This window comes from Physeter macrocephalus, chromosome 2 (assembly GCF_002837175.3).
Source record: "Physeter macrocephalus isolate SW-GA chromosome 2, ASM283717v5, whole genome shotgun sequence".
NCBI classification, from domain to species: domain Eukaryota; kingdom Metazoa; phylum Chordata; class Mammalia; order Artiodactyla; family Physeteridae; genus Physeter; species Physeter macrocephalus.
Window position 1 is genome coordinate 58706937 of NC_041215.1, and position 17958 is coordinate 58724894.

Genomic DNA, 17958 nt, shown 5'->3' on the forward strand with positions numbered 1-17958 from the left:
CTTGATGGCTTTGGCCAAAGACAAAGGTGAGAGACTTGATTCTGAAAGGTATAGTAAGGAAGGATGGTAAACAGAATGTAACGGCAATATAATCATTACAGATATGTGTTCCTTATGTTAAAATCTGAACTGGAGGCTGTAAGACAAAGGGATGGATCTGGGAGACATAATCTGACAAGAAAAATGCTAAGAAATTAAAGCATGAAAGGGAGTACATAAAGGAGATTTTACCTTTTTGGAGAGAAAGGAAATGATACTGAAACATGGGTCAAAGCAGCTTGAGAGTGAGGAAGACTTCAAAAGAAAGGCAGCAAGTCCCACATCTAAGTCACCCCTGGCAGCCCTACACCTCTCTTACTGGATGGTTTGTTGTTGGACGGACTGCTACCCATCACAAGCACTTCTTCCCAATGTGACTATTATTTTGGATGCGCAACAGCCATTAAGAAGTTGGAAATCTGGATGAAACTAGGATGAATAACTATCACCATGGCTGAATCTAATGACCTTCATCCACAGCCCTCCTCCCCTTGGATCATATTGTTATTCCACAAAGCAAACCCAGTCATAGCAATGCTTTCAAAGTACCCAATGCTGTCTCTGCATCCAGCAGACTGCTGCAACCCAGCAGGCATATAATCCAAGCCACCACTGTAATGTTAAGTTTTCTAGTAGCCATACTTTAAAATGTAAAAAAGGAACAGGTGGGAAATTAATTTTAATAATATATTTTACTTAAGCCAATAGATGCCAAATATTGTCATTTCAACATAATGTAAAATAATTAATGAGCTATTTTACCTTTTGTCATACCAAGTGTCCAAGATCCAAGATTCGGTGTATATTTCACACATATAGGACTCAGTTCATACCCTCACATTTCAAGTGCTCAATAGTCACATGTGTCTGGTGGCTACTCTATTAAGAGTGCAGTTCTACAAACTAAGTGTCCATCGACAGATGAATGGATAAAGAAGATGTGGCACATATATACAATGGAATATTACTCAGCCATAAAAAGAAACGAAATTGAGTTATTTGTAGTGAGGGGGATGGACCTAGAGTCTGTCATATAGAGTGAAGTAAGTCAGAAAGAGAAAAACAAATACCATATGCTAACACATATATATGGAATCTAAAAAAAAAAAAAAAATGGTCTTGAAGAACCTAGGGGCAAGATGGAATAAAGACACAGACCTACTAGAGAATGGACTTGAGGATATGGGGAGCGGGAATGGTTAGCTGGGGCAAAGTGTGAGAGTGGCATGGACATATTTACACTACCAAATGTAAAATAGATAGCTAGTGGGAAGCAGCCACATAGCACAGGGAGATCAGCTCGGTGCTTTGTGACCACCTAGAGGGGTGGGATAGGGAGGGTGGGAGGGAGAGGCAAGAGGGAGGGGATATGGGGATATATGTATACGTATAGCTGATTCACTTTGTAATACAGCAGAAACTAACACACCATTGTAAAGCAATTATACTCCAATAAAGATGTTAAAAAAAAGAGTGCAGCTCTAGACTAACTGGCAAGCCTAAATTAGTGGAGAGACTGATTATAGAGGAGTTTGAAATAGATTTTTTTAAATCACTTTCAAGTACCCACCCAGCATACTCAAATGAGGTAAAAGAATGTTGCAAATATTAAAAATAGATTTATTTTTCTTTCTAAATGACTACTTGAAAGCCGTTTTTTATTTTTCTCCCCCCCCTCAAAAAATAAATAACCATCCTTCTCTCTAATTGTCCTTCTCTCCCATCTTATTTACAGTAGCAACACTTTCAGGAGGCCATCTCTTTGTGAATAGTTAGTTCTAAAGTTAATATCTGCTTAGCCCTGCCTGGGCAAAATTTCAGGTTCATGGTATTCCTATCTGTGAAAATTTACTGTACTTAGTAGATCTTTTATCCAAATAGCCCTTGGTTACACCAGTAGGTAATCTGCAATATCAGACACTAAAAAATATTGCTGAATAGACTTCATCATCTGTAATCTTCTTCCTTCTCTTTTCCTGGAGACATACTTTCCCCCAAAATACTTAAACAAGATAGAAATCTTGAGGTCCCATTACAATTCAAGCAGAAGACCAAACTGACAGTAAACTCCACAGAGGGCAAAGTATTTAAAAGCAGCAGTATCCCAGGAGAAAGTGGCCTGATTTGGGCCAAATTAAAACGGGAATTTAGCATGGATCTATTCATCAGTTGAACATCTGTTTCTCTGCATTCCCTGTCAGGGCCGCATTCCTCAGAGCTAGTTTACCAGACTAAATACAGACAGACTAAGCTGTTTGCCAGAGCCTTAAAAATTATGAGGTGCACTTCCCAGGGCTGTCTAACCAAACTACATCTGAGAGACCACTCATGCACTCTTATTTTCTCCAAGTCTGACTCTGAGCATAAAACTATACAGGGTCTGCACTGAATTAAAACAATCAGATCCTCTGTGGAAATTTGCAGTTACTTGGTTACTCTGTTAGTATGCCTCTCATAAGTCAAAATGTCAAAGGACATCAGGACATGGGTTCTGTTCTCAAAACACTTTCCCATGTATCAATCACTGAGTCATCAAGCTGGCTATTTATTAACATGGTTCCACGGTATTAATGGATGTGTTTCTTCAGCTGTAGAGTTTTCCGGTCATATACACAAATGCTCTTAGTGTTTGTGTTGCATTTTTTGGTTTACCTTAGTTACTTTCTCTGATGGTTGAGATTATTCAGCAGAGTTTTCAAGGGAAACAGTGTCCCAGCCCTATTCACTTACCTTGCTCACTTGATTGGTCACTTTCTTGGCAAATTCTATATCTGGAGGATCCGGCAGAGATGTGAATTGAGTTTGCTGTTCAGCGTGACCTTTTTTGTAGGCAATCTGACAAAATAAAAGACAGGGATGCTCAAGAGCTATAGCAAATTAATCTACTTCCCACATTCCATTTGTTGACATTTTTAAGAAAAGGCTATGTTTTCCGCTTTATTTGAAGTCTCACATTTTAGTGTACCGTAATTTATCCTTTTAAATGTTACAGGCCCTTTCTCTCAGCTTTACTAGTGATTTCAATTTCTTTGCGTCTTCCTTCTGCAAGACTATTGGCCTTACATCCATCCCCTTCCATTCGTCTCCACACCACGATTTACAACTAAAGTTATTCTCTTTAACTAGCACCCTCAACTCCCATCCTCTTGTCTTTACATCACACCTGCTCACAAACTCCCAGCTCTGGAAAAGTCAAGCACACACTTCAGCTGTTCTTATATCCAGGATGCTGAGTGCTGCTGAGGAAAATCACACAACTCTATGGATTAGGTAATGACAGCACCATAAGCAGGGTTAAAAGGGACACAAGAAGGTGCAGAGGTGGGAGAGGGAGCCTCTGGAACCCAAGCCTCTAGTTGAAATCTATGTGTCTACCCAATGGTATGTTCTGTGAACAGCTACTTGCTTGGTGCTCTGTGCCCAAAACTCTGCATTTATGGTACCCAATTGCTACTTTGCGTTTACTGAAGCTTGAACATCCCACTTTGTGTCTCTGGTCAGTCTCTACTCCCAGTGACTCGTCTGAAACCCCAACACTGTCCAATCCGCTCCATTTTCCTCTCAGCCTCCTCTTTCATAAAGACAGGCTACACACTTATCTTTAGCCATCCTCATCGCTGCCTCTCCCAGCCCCTGCATGGCTCAGAGGAAGCATCCCTTGCAGGGCATGAGTCCTGCACATGGGGTGCTGCTCACTCCGGTAGCCCTGGGTACCCAGCTCTAGAAGCCACCCCTCTTCTTTCTTAGATTCAACAGCTCCCTCTTCATTAGCTTCTTTCCTTCAGCCTACAAAAGGCCTCTCTAACCTTAAAAAAAGCATTGTGCCCATTATCTACGCATCCCCTTGGCTCCTGTTCTCCCTTTTTTCTTCACTACTGACTTCTCTGGCTTTTTCTTCCACCAGTCTTGACCCCTGCCTCTAACAATGTAGAACATTCACAGATCACCAGACACACAAGGTCCTTTTATGCCTCTGAACCTCAGACATGCTGTTCCCTGTCCCTGGAAGCTCCAACTCCACCCTCTCCCCATCTGCTTGCAAACTGCTACTCGTTCTTCATGTCTCAGGACAGGCACGATTTCACCTCTTGAGCCTTTTTTGTCTTGATGACCTTCTCCTGGGATCTCACTCAACTTGGCCCTTACCTCCTTTAAAGGAATTATCGGATAACACTGTAACTGGTTGTTTACATGTCTGTCCCACCTTGGATTGTGAGCTCTGGAATGGCAACCTCTCATTTGGGAACCCTGTTCCCTGTCTAGTACCTGACTGGAGCGAGGGTTTGATGACTGATTTCTGAATGTGTGTTTTACAAACTGAGGCCATCGGGGGAGATCTGAAGAGGAGAATTATCCTCCCAGGTCTTCCACTACACAGCTGCGAGACTTCTACAAATGATTTCTTCTTCCATGTGGAAGTATCCTTATTTATAAAGTAAATAGGTAGGATAGTTCCAAGGTCACAATCATCTTCGTCATACTTTAACCAAGTCTAACTATATCTTATTCTAAACATATCTACCTAGTGCCTATATAAACGCTTTCACAAATACTAAGTCGATTGGGATACAAAAGACAGATTTTCAAATGTATTTGTATTAATTCCATGGCTTATTTTCTTTTAAATAAGTGAAGACTTATTCTAGGCATAGGGCAACCTGTATTTTCCATGACTAGCTAAGTCCTTAAGGAGAAAGCAACATTCTGCCAGGAGAAATGCTTACTAAGTATGACATACTGTCAAGAACTTTCTGAGAGATCAGATCTAGAAGTCCTAATTTCTGAAGAACCTTTGTTCAGAATTCTGTCTAGTTAGAATTCGGTACTCTGGATCGGCTTAAAGACTCTCAGTGTTTGCAAAGTTGTTTGTCTCTACTTAGATAATAAGGAAAACATGGTAAGTAGGGTTAAGGACACAGAGAGGGAGAAAGAGCCTCTGAAACCAAACCCTTAGCTCAAAATCTATGAGCCTACCCAGTGGTATGTTTGTCGACAACAGCTTGTTTGGGGCCCTGTGTCCAATAATTGTAGAAGTTCATAGTGCTGACAACAATATTAATAGGCATGCTGGTAATCTGATACTTGGTCTGCAGCAAAAATAAAAGCCATACCTCAACTGCCAAGTCTTTCTGAGGCAAGGATGGGAAGATTCTACTTCGTTATTGTAAATTCTTCTTCATTATGTCTTCTATTGAGATATCTCAAAAAATGTGGTCAACTTTAATTGTTCAAAGTCCATAGCACTAAAGTGGCATGGAGGTGACCCTTCATCTCTCCATTTTGTGGGTAAAAGGAGACATTGGAGATTAAGAGTCTTCTTGGAAACTTCTCCCTAGGCTCACATGACATGGCATTTCCTGGTTCCCCTTCAACTTCTCCAACCTTTGTTCTGTCATTCTTCTGTTGGCTCCTTTCCAGGTGTCCTAAGTGTGGGTGTCCTCCAGAACTCTGCCCTTGGCCATACACTGTTCTGCCTCCCTCATATATTTTCATGTCTACAGCTGTCAGTTTTTAAAAATTATTTGACTCAAATATTAATCTCTTGTCCTGCTCTCACACCTGTGCAATAGAACTAAATTTCTAGTTTATCAAATGCCTTGATCTGAATGTTTCTTCCATTATCTCAACTCTATTTCTCTTTTCACTAAAGGCATCTTTACCACTTATACCCCTATTCACCCAGACTACCAGTCTGTCATAAACTCATGGATGTTTCCTTTCTCACCTTTATCTCCAATATCTAATGTCATTAACACTTTTTAAATACCACCTTCAGATTCCTTTCTTCCTCTCCTTTGTTTCCATCATCCCTCTGATTTGTCTGTGTTACTAAAATAATGTTCTACAAATCATGATGTTCCCTGTCTCAATCCACCATACGGTCCATCAAAATTTCTCCAGATTCTACTTTCAGGTGTTTGCTCTTTAATTCTTCTAGGTCTTTGTTAAACATTTCTTGCATCTTCTCGATCTTTGCCTCCATTCTTTTTCCGAGGTCCTGGATCATCTTCACTATCATTATTCTGAATTCTTTTTCTGGAAGGTTTCCTATCTTCACTTCATTTGGTTGTTTTTCTGGGGTTTTATCTTGTTCCTTCATCTGGTACATAGCCCTCTGCCTTTTCATCTTGTCTATCTTTCTGTGAATGTGGTTTATCTTGTCTTTCTGTGAATGTGGTTTTCGTTCCACAGGCTGCAGGACTGTAGTTCTTCTTGCTTCTGCTGTCTGCCTCCTGAGATTCTACTTTTATCATGTTGTTTTCCTCTCCAAAATCTTATGTTTCTCAATGCCTACCATATTATATCAAAGCTATTTTGTCTGATTTTCAAGGTCCTGCTACCAGTTTCTTACAAGTGCCTTCCTAACTGAGCACCCACAGCATTCACTTTTTCTTTTTTTTTCAATTTTTTTAAATTGAAGTAGAGTTGATTTACAATGCTGTGCCCATCTCTGCTGTACAGCAAAGTGACTCAGTTATACACAGAGACATTCTTTTTTTATATTCTTTTCCATTATGGTTTATCACAGCAAGCATTCACTTTCTTTGTCCCCTGAAACTCCAGACTCATTTCACTTCTGTCCCTTTGTCCAGTACTATCTCTCCTCAAAATGCCTTTCCTGTTCATCACTACCTATTCCCTTGGGATCACCACCTCCACATGGCTTTCTCTGATTATTCACACATGTCCTGTCTTTCTCTTATCAAATATTAGACTGTAGGGTTTGGGTTTGGCTTTTTTGTTTTTGTTTATTTAATTTTTGTCTTGTTGCTTGTTATAGAACACTTTCATCTTACCAGCCTGGTTTTAAATTCTCAGGGGGAAAGGATGAAAATTTCTTGTACTTTTTCATCCTGCCAGGTATGCATGCATAATGGACTTTCAATAAAAAAAATTATTGATCACTTGATAAAGGCCACACAACAACATTGTACATTTATGAGATTCAAAACCAAACAGCTAATCTTAAAAGAGGCGCAGAAGGTCCCCACACATTAAAATTGCTGCCATTTACTAGCTGGCCTTAAAATTTTGTTATGCCTCCCTTATTTCCTAGGTTACCCTGTGGAAGGACAGGATAATATCTGTGCTATATTTTAATCAATTATATGCAAACTGGGATAGAAATATGTCTATTAAACTTGCAGTTGATATCAAATGATAGGAATTAAAAAACAGAGCTCAAAAGTTGGAGATACCTTCAAATGAGTATGTATAACTTTAGTTCAGGGAAAGATAGGATCCTAGGATGCATTCTAATGAGTCTCAAGATGCCAAGTGACTTAAGTCTATGTTTAACGTAAGAGGTTCAGGGGTCTATTGAATGAAAGACAATGTCTCATTCTATAATACAGTGTTTTCCTGAAGCCCAGAGCAGTCTTATTTTCAGTATGGGCTCTAGCAAATCAAGGGGTCAAGAAATAAAGTACCTCAAAACAAGTGCTAGTGCTGGACCCAAGTGGTCATCTTTGCTGCTGCTGCTCTCAATTCTAAGAGCTCTAGTATGCCTTTTAAGTTCCTCTAATAAAGATTTCAAGGTCTAGGATACTAAAATTCTGGCCAGTGGGGCTGCTGAATTTTTTTTTTTTTTTTTCACTAACTCTGAAATATCCTCTATGTACACTCAGTGGCGAGAGATCTTTGTGAGATAACCACACAAAGATGTTTGGACAAGTACATAGTCAGGTCCCCCGTGCAGAAGTAGGGGACGTACCACAGTTCAGACTTTATGATTAGGATAGCAAATCAAAATCCTTCAATAACATTGTTCCCTTAATATGTTTGGGAAGGTGGCTATAATCCCAATAAGTTTTTTTAAATGCCACTCTAATGTCACAGAAAAACTTAACTCCAGCCAAAGGGATAGAAGGACACATGCTCTAGCGGAAAGAACATTGGTCTTAGGATCACAAGACGAGGCTTTTGGTCTGGGCTCTGCCACTAACTGCTTATGTGACCTTAGACTCAGGTTCCTCACCAGTAAGAAGAGGGCATTAGACTAACTTATATGTAATATAAATTATAAAATCTAACTTAAATTAGACATCATAAATTATAATGATTCTAGATGTACTCCTTTGCAATAATAGCACTTAGTCTTTTTACAGGAGGAGTTGCAATGAACTTCTGGCTAGAAGACATAATTCGAGGTGTCCTGATTCCACACTCCCAAATGTGCACACTGCACTGCACTTACGTCACTGAGAGCTTTCTGGGCTTGGGCAACCCTCCTCAGCTCCGGGCTATCATTATATGGATAAAACAAAGTTTTGTCAGCTTCCCAGTCTTCAGTGTAAAGTTTCTAAATCAGGGAAGAATGAAAGTTATGAGAACGTGAGAACACACTTACTTGAAATATATAATTTTGAATTCATCCATCAATGGCATAAAGAACCCAGGGCAAGGTGAGAGCAAAGGTAAGTGGAATTCACAAATTCCATTCAATCCAAGTCATATTTATTAATAGCTTCTCCTGACAAGTCTTATTTACAGAAGGGCAGATGTGTCTGATTTTGTTTCATCTCCCCTCTGTAACTGCACCTGCCTCCTGCAGCAAGTACTAATGCAAATATAAGGAGCCAGGAAGCACTTAGCATAATTGCTGTGCTTAAACCTTTAATAAACCTTTAGTAAGAGTGAGAAAATTAAAGCTTTAATGAGAGTGACAGCTGGGAATATCCAAAGTGCGGCACAGGCTCTACACTCTGTGGGTCTTTGTGGGTCTCACAGCAGGCTCTCAGGTGCATCTTTGTTTTCCCCGGTTGTTCAGACCCTCTCCTCTACTTGGCCCAAGAGCTTTCTTCTCAGTTCCTCCTGGCCAGCCCTACCCCTGCAGCCCCACATATCTCAAGGTTACTCACAAAATGGTTGGGGAACCATATTCCAGATTAGCCAGGGTTTACGGGGTATCCCTCTGCATGACGTGTGGGAGGACACGAGAAGATAGAAGTGGCGACAGAGCAGAGGCCCTTACCTTACTGAACATGGCTGTGTTCTTGATGGCCTGGACAAGTTCAGGGGCATCAGGAGGAAGCAGGTACTTATCCTTGGTGTCTTCCCAGTTCTGCTTGTATAAAACCTGGACAGAAAGAACAGAGGACCTGTGGCTTGATGTCTCCCACAAGGGCATGAGGATTTAGAGCACAAAGCAGCGCACTATGAAGAGTCTTTCAAACTCAACTTGTCCTCATGCAAAGCCTGCTGATGTGCCACCAGCATCAATTAGGGAAACATTGACCATGTCGACATCCCATGATAATTTGCTTGCATTAGTAAGCTTTTACTTGAAAAGCCTAATTTTGTAAACTAAATCATGATTCTGATTCTCTAGAGATTCTTTTCAAAGGTTGCAACCTGTCGGTCATTCACTGAATTTGGATGGTAGATGTGTTTGACTTAGATGGTATTTTTTTTTAACGTTTTAATTAGTTGCCTACCTTTGAAATTTGGAGATTTCTCATAAAAATTCACCTCCCAACGTCTTTAAAAAATAAATAAGAGATTCTGGTGACACTGGGACCGCATTCTGTGCAGCACCTGCCTGGAGCTGAGTGGCAGGGCCTGGGCTTTCCAACCCCCATAGCTCTGACCGGCCACTTCAGTCACCTGTGCAGCCTCCCTGACACGTGTTGCCGTTAGAGCCCACCATGCCTGTGGGTTCAAGTGAGACTGGTGAGCAGGATCTGGCCAGTCCAGTTTTCTCCTCTAAGGCCAGGCAGAGACAATGCACATGCTATTAAGTACCCCAGCTATCCATCCCATGACCTTACCTTACTGACTTGCTGCGACACTTTCTTTGCATGTTCGATGTCCTTTGCTTTTTCGTCTACGTGACAAATAGTTTTAGCAACATCGCCATCCATTCGATACTTAACCTGCAAAAATAATGCACAATTAGAACTCATGACAGGCATGAACATATGAGTATATTAAAGAATATATTATAATAAAGAGCACTGACCCAGTCACTCTATGTCTGCATCACAAAGCCAAGTTTCTGCATTTTAGGTAGAAAACTGTGATCTCCAAAGATCTATAGAGCACCTGTATTTACTGCGTGTCTGCTTTCCCGGGCAAATTTCAGCCTCCCTGTGCTCCAGTATGGAGGATCACAGCAAGCTGGAACTCCCATCTTATATCACCTTTAAGCCAAGCTTTTAGAAAACTCTTTAGGTTCACATTTACAGCAGCATAATCTATGGCCACTGCTTCCTCTAGATTTCTGGACTGGCTCATAGTAATTCGACCCCTTATTCTCTCCACACCTATTTAAAGCCCTCAAATTCCCAGTAGTAGGCATATTTTTGAAATGTCTCTCTCCTTTATTTTAGCAATGCAGCCCACCTCACTGAGTTGATCTTGTACTTTCTTGATTCTGCGAAGTTCTGGGGTATCAGTTGTGATGGCGTATGGCTGCCCTTTTGCTTTCTCATAGTTCTCCTTGTATTTATTCTAAAAAGAATATCAGATATTAGCCTAAAACCTGACAACACAGCAGCAGAAATTTCAGGCAATGCACACATCCCCATCTTATTATTTTAACCTTGCAGATTATAACAATTATCAATTATAATAGCTCTCTTTTTGTCCCCTACCCTGATTCTCAACAAAAACTAAAATAGATATGTTAATTGTTCTTCCTAAACATGGCTGAATACTGGAGACAGTAGAAATTTTATTATAAAATATTGGAAATGCCCTAAAATGATTCTTTCAATATTTATATTGTCTGAATTCACACATAAAAAGCTGGAACCTCAATAATTTTAGGAAATAAGTAGAGAAATTGAGTCAAGTCTGAAAAGATTTGATTGCTAATACAATGCAAAAATATTCAGTTCAGAAGTTGCAGCTAAATCTCAGTAATTTAGATAACTGAGACACCAGCTGAATTAATGGGAAGTCTAAATTATGAGTATTTTGAAAAGGAATGCAATTTTATTATTTCTGCTAAATATACAAGTTCTTGCTTTAATAATATGCATAATTTATCATTATTAATGCTTCAGGAAGACTCAAGTGGAATAGTCAACAATCTAAATTATACTATTGATTTCATTACTAACCACTTTAAAATTATTACAAACCTTTGCCAACATTTTGTTCAGACCATCAGAAATTCTTGAATATTAGTGTCTGAATTAATGAGATTTTTATGGCAATAAACTGACAAATAAATTTTTCTATCTTTGCTGAATACAACTGTGATAAAAGAGGCAAGATAATCTTGTTTTTAGAAATCTAAATTTTAGAAAACCTAAATTTTAGATCATTCAAGAATCTGAACTAGAGGGCTCCCCTGGTGGCGCAGTGGTTGAGAGTCCGCCTGCCGATGCGGGGGACACGGGTTCGTGCCCCGGTCCGGGAGGATCCCACATGCTGCGGCGCGGCTGGGCCCGTGAGCCATGGTCGCTGAGCCTGCGTGTCTGGAGCCTGTGCTCCACAACGGGAGAGGCCACAGCAGTGAGAGGCCTGCGTACCGCAAAAAAAAAAACAACAAAAAAAAGAATCTGAACTAGAAATTTACCAAATAGTCCCCAGTAGTTAACACTCAACCAGAAATGAATATTTACTGGCCAACCACAACAGGATGCTTTTGACATAAGCATTAATCCTATATAATCCGATGTTCCCCTGAGTACCTTTCATCTTTTTCAAACCTCCAGAGGATGTGCAATCAGGCCACCTAGTGAGACCTCAGTCTACTCTGGACAATCAACAAGTTAGATCCATTTAAAGGGGTCTAAACCTGCTGCCAGTCAGTATAACTTACAGAACTGTACATGGAAATGTAAGGACCAGAGATCATCAAAAGCAGTAACTCTCAACCTGGGCTGCACATTAGAGCCTGGGAAGCTTTTAAAAATCCTCCTCTACAGGTCCCAGGCCTGCCTGGACCAATTAAACTAGAACAGCCTGGGCATCAGTAGTTTTAAAGCTCCTCGGGAATTCCAATGTGCAGCCACAGTTTAAAAAACTGCTGTTCCAAGGTACAGTAAAACATTCTGATCCTCAGTTTCAGATGAGTTCTTAGTCTGATCCTGGTTTTTTAAACAACACGTTCTTTTTCACTATACCTCCTAGAGACCTTGTTATATACTGTTAGCTAGTCTACTTGAAGGGCATCATGCTCAGACATAGTGTAGATAAGTGCTATTTAGCTTCTGTGAACTGATTTCAACTAAATCTATATCTAAATCTATAAATCTATAACTCTGAGTTCATTATTCTAGAATGGCTAACAAATAGTGATTAAATCCAGTAAATGCTTTATAGTTGGCCTTATGCTTATTTTGTGGGGATAATTTCAATAAGGATGCTTCCCCTGATGCTGCAATGGTGCAAGTAAATTACCTGAAAGCAGAATTCAAGAGTTACAGGACATTATATTTCTGTAAAATAAGTTTTGTCTCATACACGGTTGAGAAACAAAATCCAGCCAGCCTCCAAAACAGAGTTGGTTGAGATCAGTAATTTCTCAATAATAAAACCAGATAAGCAGAAGTTGTTTGACACTTACTGTGCTGAAGAGATCCTGCATTTTCTGGCTGTGTGCAATGTAAGGGGTCATGAACTTTGAAGGGTCCACCTTTTTTCGAATGATTCTCTTCCTCCCCACCGGCTTTGCTGGTACTGGCTGTGCCAGTGCCGGTTTGGAAGTTTCTGATTGCCCATAGTCAGGTATCTTTGTTGTCGTAGTTTCATAGATTTCTGTTACTGTCTGAAAATTTGACATGCAGTTATGTCAAAATTTGACAACACTGTTATGAAAGTAAAAACTGAGATACCATAGTCTCGATACACATTATTCTAACTTCAAGTCAGACTGATATCCCTGGTGTTACTTCTCCACATCTAAAGCAGGCCAAAGCAGGAAATCACACGCTATATCCATGTGAAGGCATATTGTGTGACATAAATCTGAATGCTGATTGTGTCAGATTGCATGGAATAAAATGGTTACTCTTTACTGACGTGCAACATTACCTTAAAATTCCATTTGCCTAAAGGAACACCTTAAGATAGGATAAAAATAAAAAATAAAAATATTTTCAAACATTTAAAAATCTTCTTAAACTGCATGGGTAAATAAAAGCAAACTGGGATCAGGGAACAAAAAAATGAAGATAATCAAATAAAGCTCAAGTTCTTGACTTTAATATTAACTTTTAAATGATTCTAAGAAAAAGGTGGTTGTTTGTTCTGCAGGTGTTTTAAGCATTCTGTAGTATGAGACAAAGAATGATGAACTTGAAAAAATGAATCACATCAATATTACAAGTGATTACCATTCTCTTGGCTTAGTCAGCACAGGGAGATCAGCTTGGTGCTTTGTGACCACCTAGAGGGCTGTGATAGGGAGGGTGGGAGGGAGACACAAGATGGACGGGATATGGGGATATGTGTATACGTAGAGTTGATTCACTTTGTTATACAGCAGAAACTAACATTGTAAAGCAATACTCCAATAAAGATGTTTTAAAAAATTAATGTGAACTGGAGTGCCATTTACACTAATAAATGCTTAGGTAGACAAGAATAATGATGACAACATAATGGGGTAATTGGTTAGTCTCACAACAGTCCTACGTATGTGGTAGGTGGGAGATTGTTGCTTCTTACAAAAGGCTTTATAGTGGAAGAAACGAAGGTCCAAAGTTTGGGTCTAGTCCAAGGTTAAAAATACAGTATGTAAGAAAAGAAGATAAGTAGTTAAATCTTCAATCCATCTCATAGTAAAATTTCCTTCACAGCTTATATCATCTGTACCAAAGGAAGAGTTCCAGCATCAATTATGAAAATAGAAACCTAAATGATAAGGAAATTGTACATCTATGACAACTACCTCTACTCTTGTCAGATCATTGTTAATAGGTTGCTCTCTGCCCATTATTACTGATGTATGGTTGATGGTGAGAAACTAACCAATTTACAACATCTACAGATGTTAGTTTTTATGCAGGCTTCAGGGTTAGCCATCCATATCACTATTTGTCATGCTCAAGAGAAACAGCTCCATGCAGAAAATGAAGCATAAGAGAGCTTGAAAAAAAAAAGTTCCAACTTGGAATATTTATGGAAATGACTTTCTCAGAATTCCTAATGTGCCAAAATCTAAGTAGCATTTTATTGCATCATCAAGAACAAAGGCTTGGAGGTGCCATCTCTTTTGGCAGAGCTGGTGCCCCAGAAGTTATGACACTACATGATAAAACTGTTGGTCCCCGTGCAAATCACAAGTCCAAGGCAATAGCTTTGCTGCAGTCAGAGAGTGGTGATAGCCAATGACGTTATTCTAATAAGCATCACCTACACCAAAAATACAACACGAGTAACAGGGGAAACCATCCCTAGCCATCTTGGATATATTGAATAGTAAAAACAGTTAACGTTCATTCTTTTAACACCGGCTGCTGGGCACACAGGTGAGTGATCCTCCAGATTCCCCCTTTTGCCAGCTCAGTGGCCTTGGGAGTCTGAGAGAGGAGAAGGCTCCTTCTGCTTTAACGAGCATGCAGCTCGTGCAGGTGTGGGCTGGGTCTTACCTCCCCCGGCACCTCTTCATAGACTGTCTCCTCTGTGTAATACTATAAATAGAGAACAAAGTTATCATGAGAACCGAAGCAGAAATCACCTCTGCTCTGCCTCAGTAGAACCACTTGGCTTATTTCACTAGTCCAGTTGGTTTTCAATATTTGTGGGAAGGAAGTAGATGAGGGAGGCTGTTCACATTTTGGAACGCATTCCAGCTATGTGAAACATCAGGGTAGCTACAGTGAAGCCCTCAGACTGGACAAGGAGATGCAGACAGAATGATGAGAAAAGTGTCTGATGCTGGCTATTTATCTGGTGAAGCTATTTTACTTGAGACAAGTAAAATTTTTTCTTATGGTACCCTAGATAGAGTTTGCTGAGAAAAGAATATAATAACAATATCTTGAGTGTGTGGGTTGGCATAGAGGAACTGTGATAAAACTCACTGCTGACTAACAATAAAAAAGAAACCAGAAACCTCAGTGTGAATAAAATTTTAAAATATTGTTATCATGGAAATGATAGATCCGAAGGCACAGACACATCTCAATTATCCCTATACCACCCTGAGTACTAAGTAATAAGAGCTTCTTCTGTAGTGATGAGCAAATCACTTCTAGTAGCATGATGGTCCTGAAAGGGTTGCTACGGTGAAATTCCTCATCAACAAAATGTGGGAAAGTTAGGCAGCGATTTGCCGCTGATGGTTCTGAGGTGCCTGCAGGGTGGATATGAAGTCAAATCTACTTTTGAACTACTTCTGACATCACTAGCAATAAATAGACGTTGATAGGAACTGGCTGACATTTTGTTTCAGATGCGTAAGGAGAGTGGATTCCTGCCCCCAGCATCACCCAGCAAAGCTGGGTGAACAGAAGGAAAGACTAGTTTAGGCCGAGGCATACAAGGAAAAGGATAAAAATGAAACACTTGGTTCATTTTCTCAGTTAACAAAATGTATAACATTTTATGCTTCATTTTTTCTTTACCACCAAAACATATTCTTGGGGGGAGGAAAAAACACTGAAGGCAAAATCCCTCTCGGGGGCCTTTCTTTTGCCCTTGGTTCAGTGAACTATCAAATTACTTAACCATTGTCAGTAGGCCACATGGTCTGTTTCACTTGCAGTAAAATTAGCATAAAACTTGCTTAACGTCCCCCACTCCTGTGCTTTCTTTGCTCCTGTACTATTTTTTTTTAATTTGAAATCTAATTCTGTCTCTGTGTCCTTACACATAGCAACATAAATCACAGGCTCTTACAGGACAGAGAATCTCTTTTGTGTGCTGTGCCTTCATCACATGGGAACTATCATTTGGACACTTTAGGAAATGCTGTTTGATGCTGATCTACATGGAACCATTTTTCTGGCCACACAAAACATCAGTGACTTGAAAAGAAATTTTAAGCTAAAGTGAATGATTCACAACTATTTTGGATTTTCTTAGCATCCAAGTAAAAGCAGCTCTTTGGTAGCCATCAAATTTTACCTTTGCTGGGCTCTCATCATTAGTAAATATGTCTTAGAAAAAAGCTTCCCAAAAAAGGCAACATTATCCAAATGGTTGGTATTAACTTGCATGCCAAATCTCACTTTTTTCTTTCTTTTTTTTTAAAGCTGTGCCACTAATTAGATAGTACATCTTTGCCTTTTCCTTTCTTTCCAAGTTTAAGTTTGAGTACAGAATGACAGTACAATTTTATTTAGTTGTCCAAGATCCCCAGGAGATATATTTTTAAAGCTAGTTCCTGTCTGTTTTGTGAATTCTTCCCTGCCCATTTTCTTAAATCTGCCACCATCCCATTCTCATGGCATCTTTTTTGAGGTCAGAGAGACCTTGGTTCAATTCTCTCTGGCAGAAAGTCTATTAGTTTATCACCTGCTGGCCAAGACCCAGAAGCAGGAATGGGAACAAAATGGCAAGGGTGAGATGCCTAAAAATAGCCTCCTCCATTTTTAAGACATCTAGTTAAATCCATCAAATCTAGCACTAAGGACAATTTCCAGGGACCAATGAACACAATTATTTTAAGAAAGACAAGGTATATTTAAGTTGGAGGCTAAAAAGTATTCCTGGTATTACCATCATAGGAAAGGCAGTTTAATTTATAATTGTGTTAGTACTTCATAGTGATTATTCTGACCATCAGGGATTTATATAAAATGCACTAGTGATAATATCGAACACTGAAGACATGACCTTTGGCATTTAAGCCAGAGAAGTTGAACATTATACTGAATGAGGCTCAGCCAGGGTTTTTTTTTTTTTCTTTTCCTTCTTCTTCTTCATATCCTTCAGTAATAAAAGCAATTTTATTTGTAGAATAAAATTTTCTTGACCTAAATATAAATTGCTCCATAAAATAATCTTCCAAAGACAAATTTTGGCATGTTTAATTTGAATTTGATTCTGGGTAACTCTTAAAGTTAATTTCATTCTTATTAAAAAGCACAGATTTTCAAAGCTGCCTCCATGTATCTTGGGCACTTAGAGATTTTCACATGTGTAGATCATCATGGTTAATTGGTAATTATTAAGGACCTTCAGATTCAGTGGCAATGTATCACATGGATGCTAAAGGCAAGAGGTGGTAAAGAAAACCCACAACATAATAAAAACAAAATAAAATAAATATAAAAATATATATATAATAAACAATTAACAACTTTATAACTCATGTCAGGTATCTACCAATAATCTTGAGGGAATATTTCAAGATGCCCACTATGACCTTTGTTTTTTTTCAAAATTCAAATGCAAAAGCTAGTCTTGTTCCCTTGGGTAAATATATTGGAGTTGGTGGGGAAGTGTGGCTCCAGCGGTCACTTGTGAGACAAGTAAAAATAAACTCATAAGTTTGTTTTTATATATGTATGTGTGTACACATAAACACATATATAAAATCTCCCATATGTCTATAAGCTCATATATATATATTATTCTGAACACTTGGTCCATTTTGCCCTATACGTAGATAATTAGCTGATTGAAGCAAAGAGTAAGTAGCTCTTTTTCCTCTGCAGCTGTGCAGACACTAAGAAATAGAGTTCAGTTTTCAGAACTTTCTCTTCATCCCCTCAGTCCCTTTGATCATGGGGTCTGGGAAGTGGGGAAGAATGTAGCTTCAGAAGACAAATGAAAATCCGCCTTTACCCCACACTTTTTTTTTTTTTCCTGAGAGTTTAAAGAAAAGCAGAAGTGGGAAACAGTGATACTTCTTTTCAGTTCTACTCCCACATAATTATAGTGAAACTGAACGTAAAATATTCCTTTCTTATGCTTTAATGATGACTCCTTGAGAAGTTATAATAGACAATGTGTTTTTCGAATGATTAGTTCACCTACACGATTTTGATTGTCGCCACATAAAATTCTCTGCTG

The 17958-nt window shown here is 39.2% G+C and overlaps 1 protein-coding gene across 1 annotated transcript in view; it reads right to left on the minus strand.

Annotated features, from left to right (window-relative positions):
- Positions 1-17958, minus strand: part of NEB (nebulin) — a 235517-nt gene that overhangs the window by 216121 nt on the left and 1438 nt on the right. Inside the window, exons 4-10 of the mRNA XM_028477867.2 lie at positions 14586-14627; positions 12560-12760; positions 10384-10491; positions 9810-9914; positions 9014-9118; positions 8237-8341; positions 2770-2874 (exon numbers count right to left, since the gene is read on the minus strand). Coding sequence (XP_028333668.1) covers positions 2770-2874; positions 8237-8341; positions 9014-9118; positions 9810-9914; positions 10384-10491; positions 12560-12760; positions 14586-14627 — 771 coding nt within the window. The remainder of the gene's footprint in view (positions 1-2769; positions 2875-8236; positions 8342-9013; positions 9119-9809; positions 9915-10383; positions 10492-12559; positions 12761-14585; positions 14628-17958) is intronic.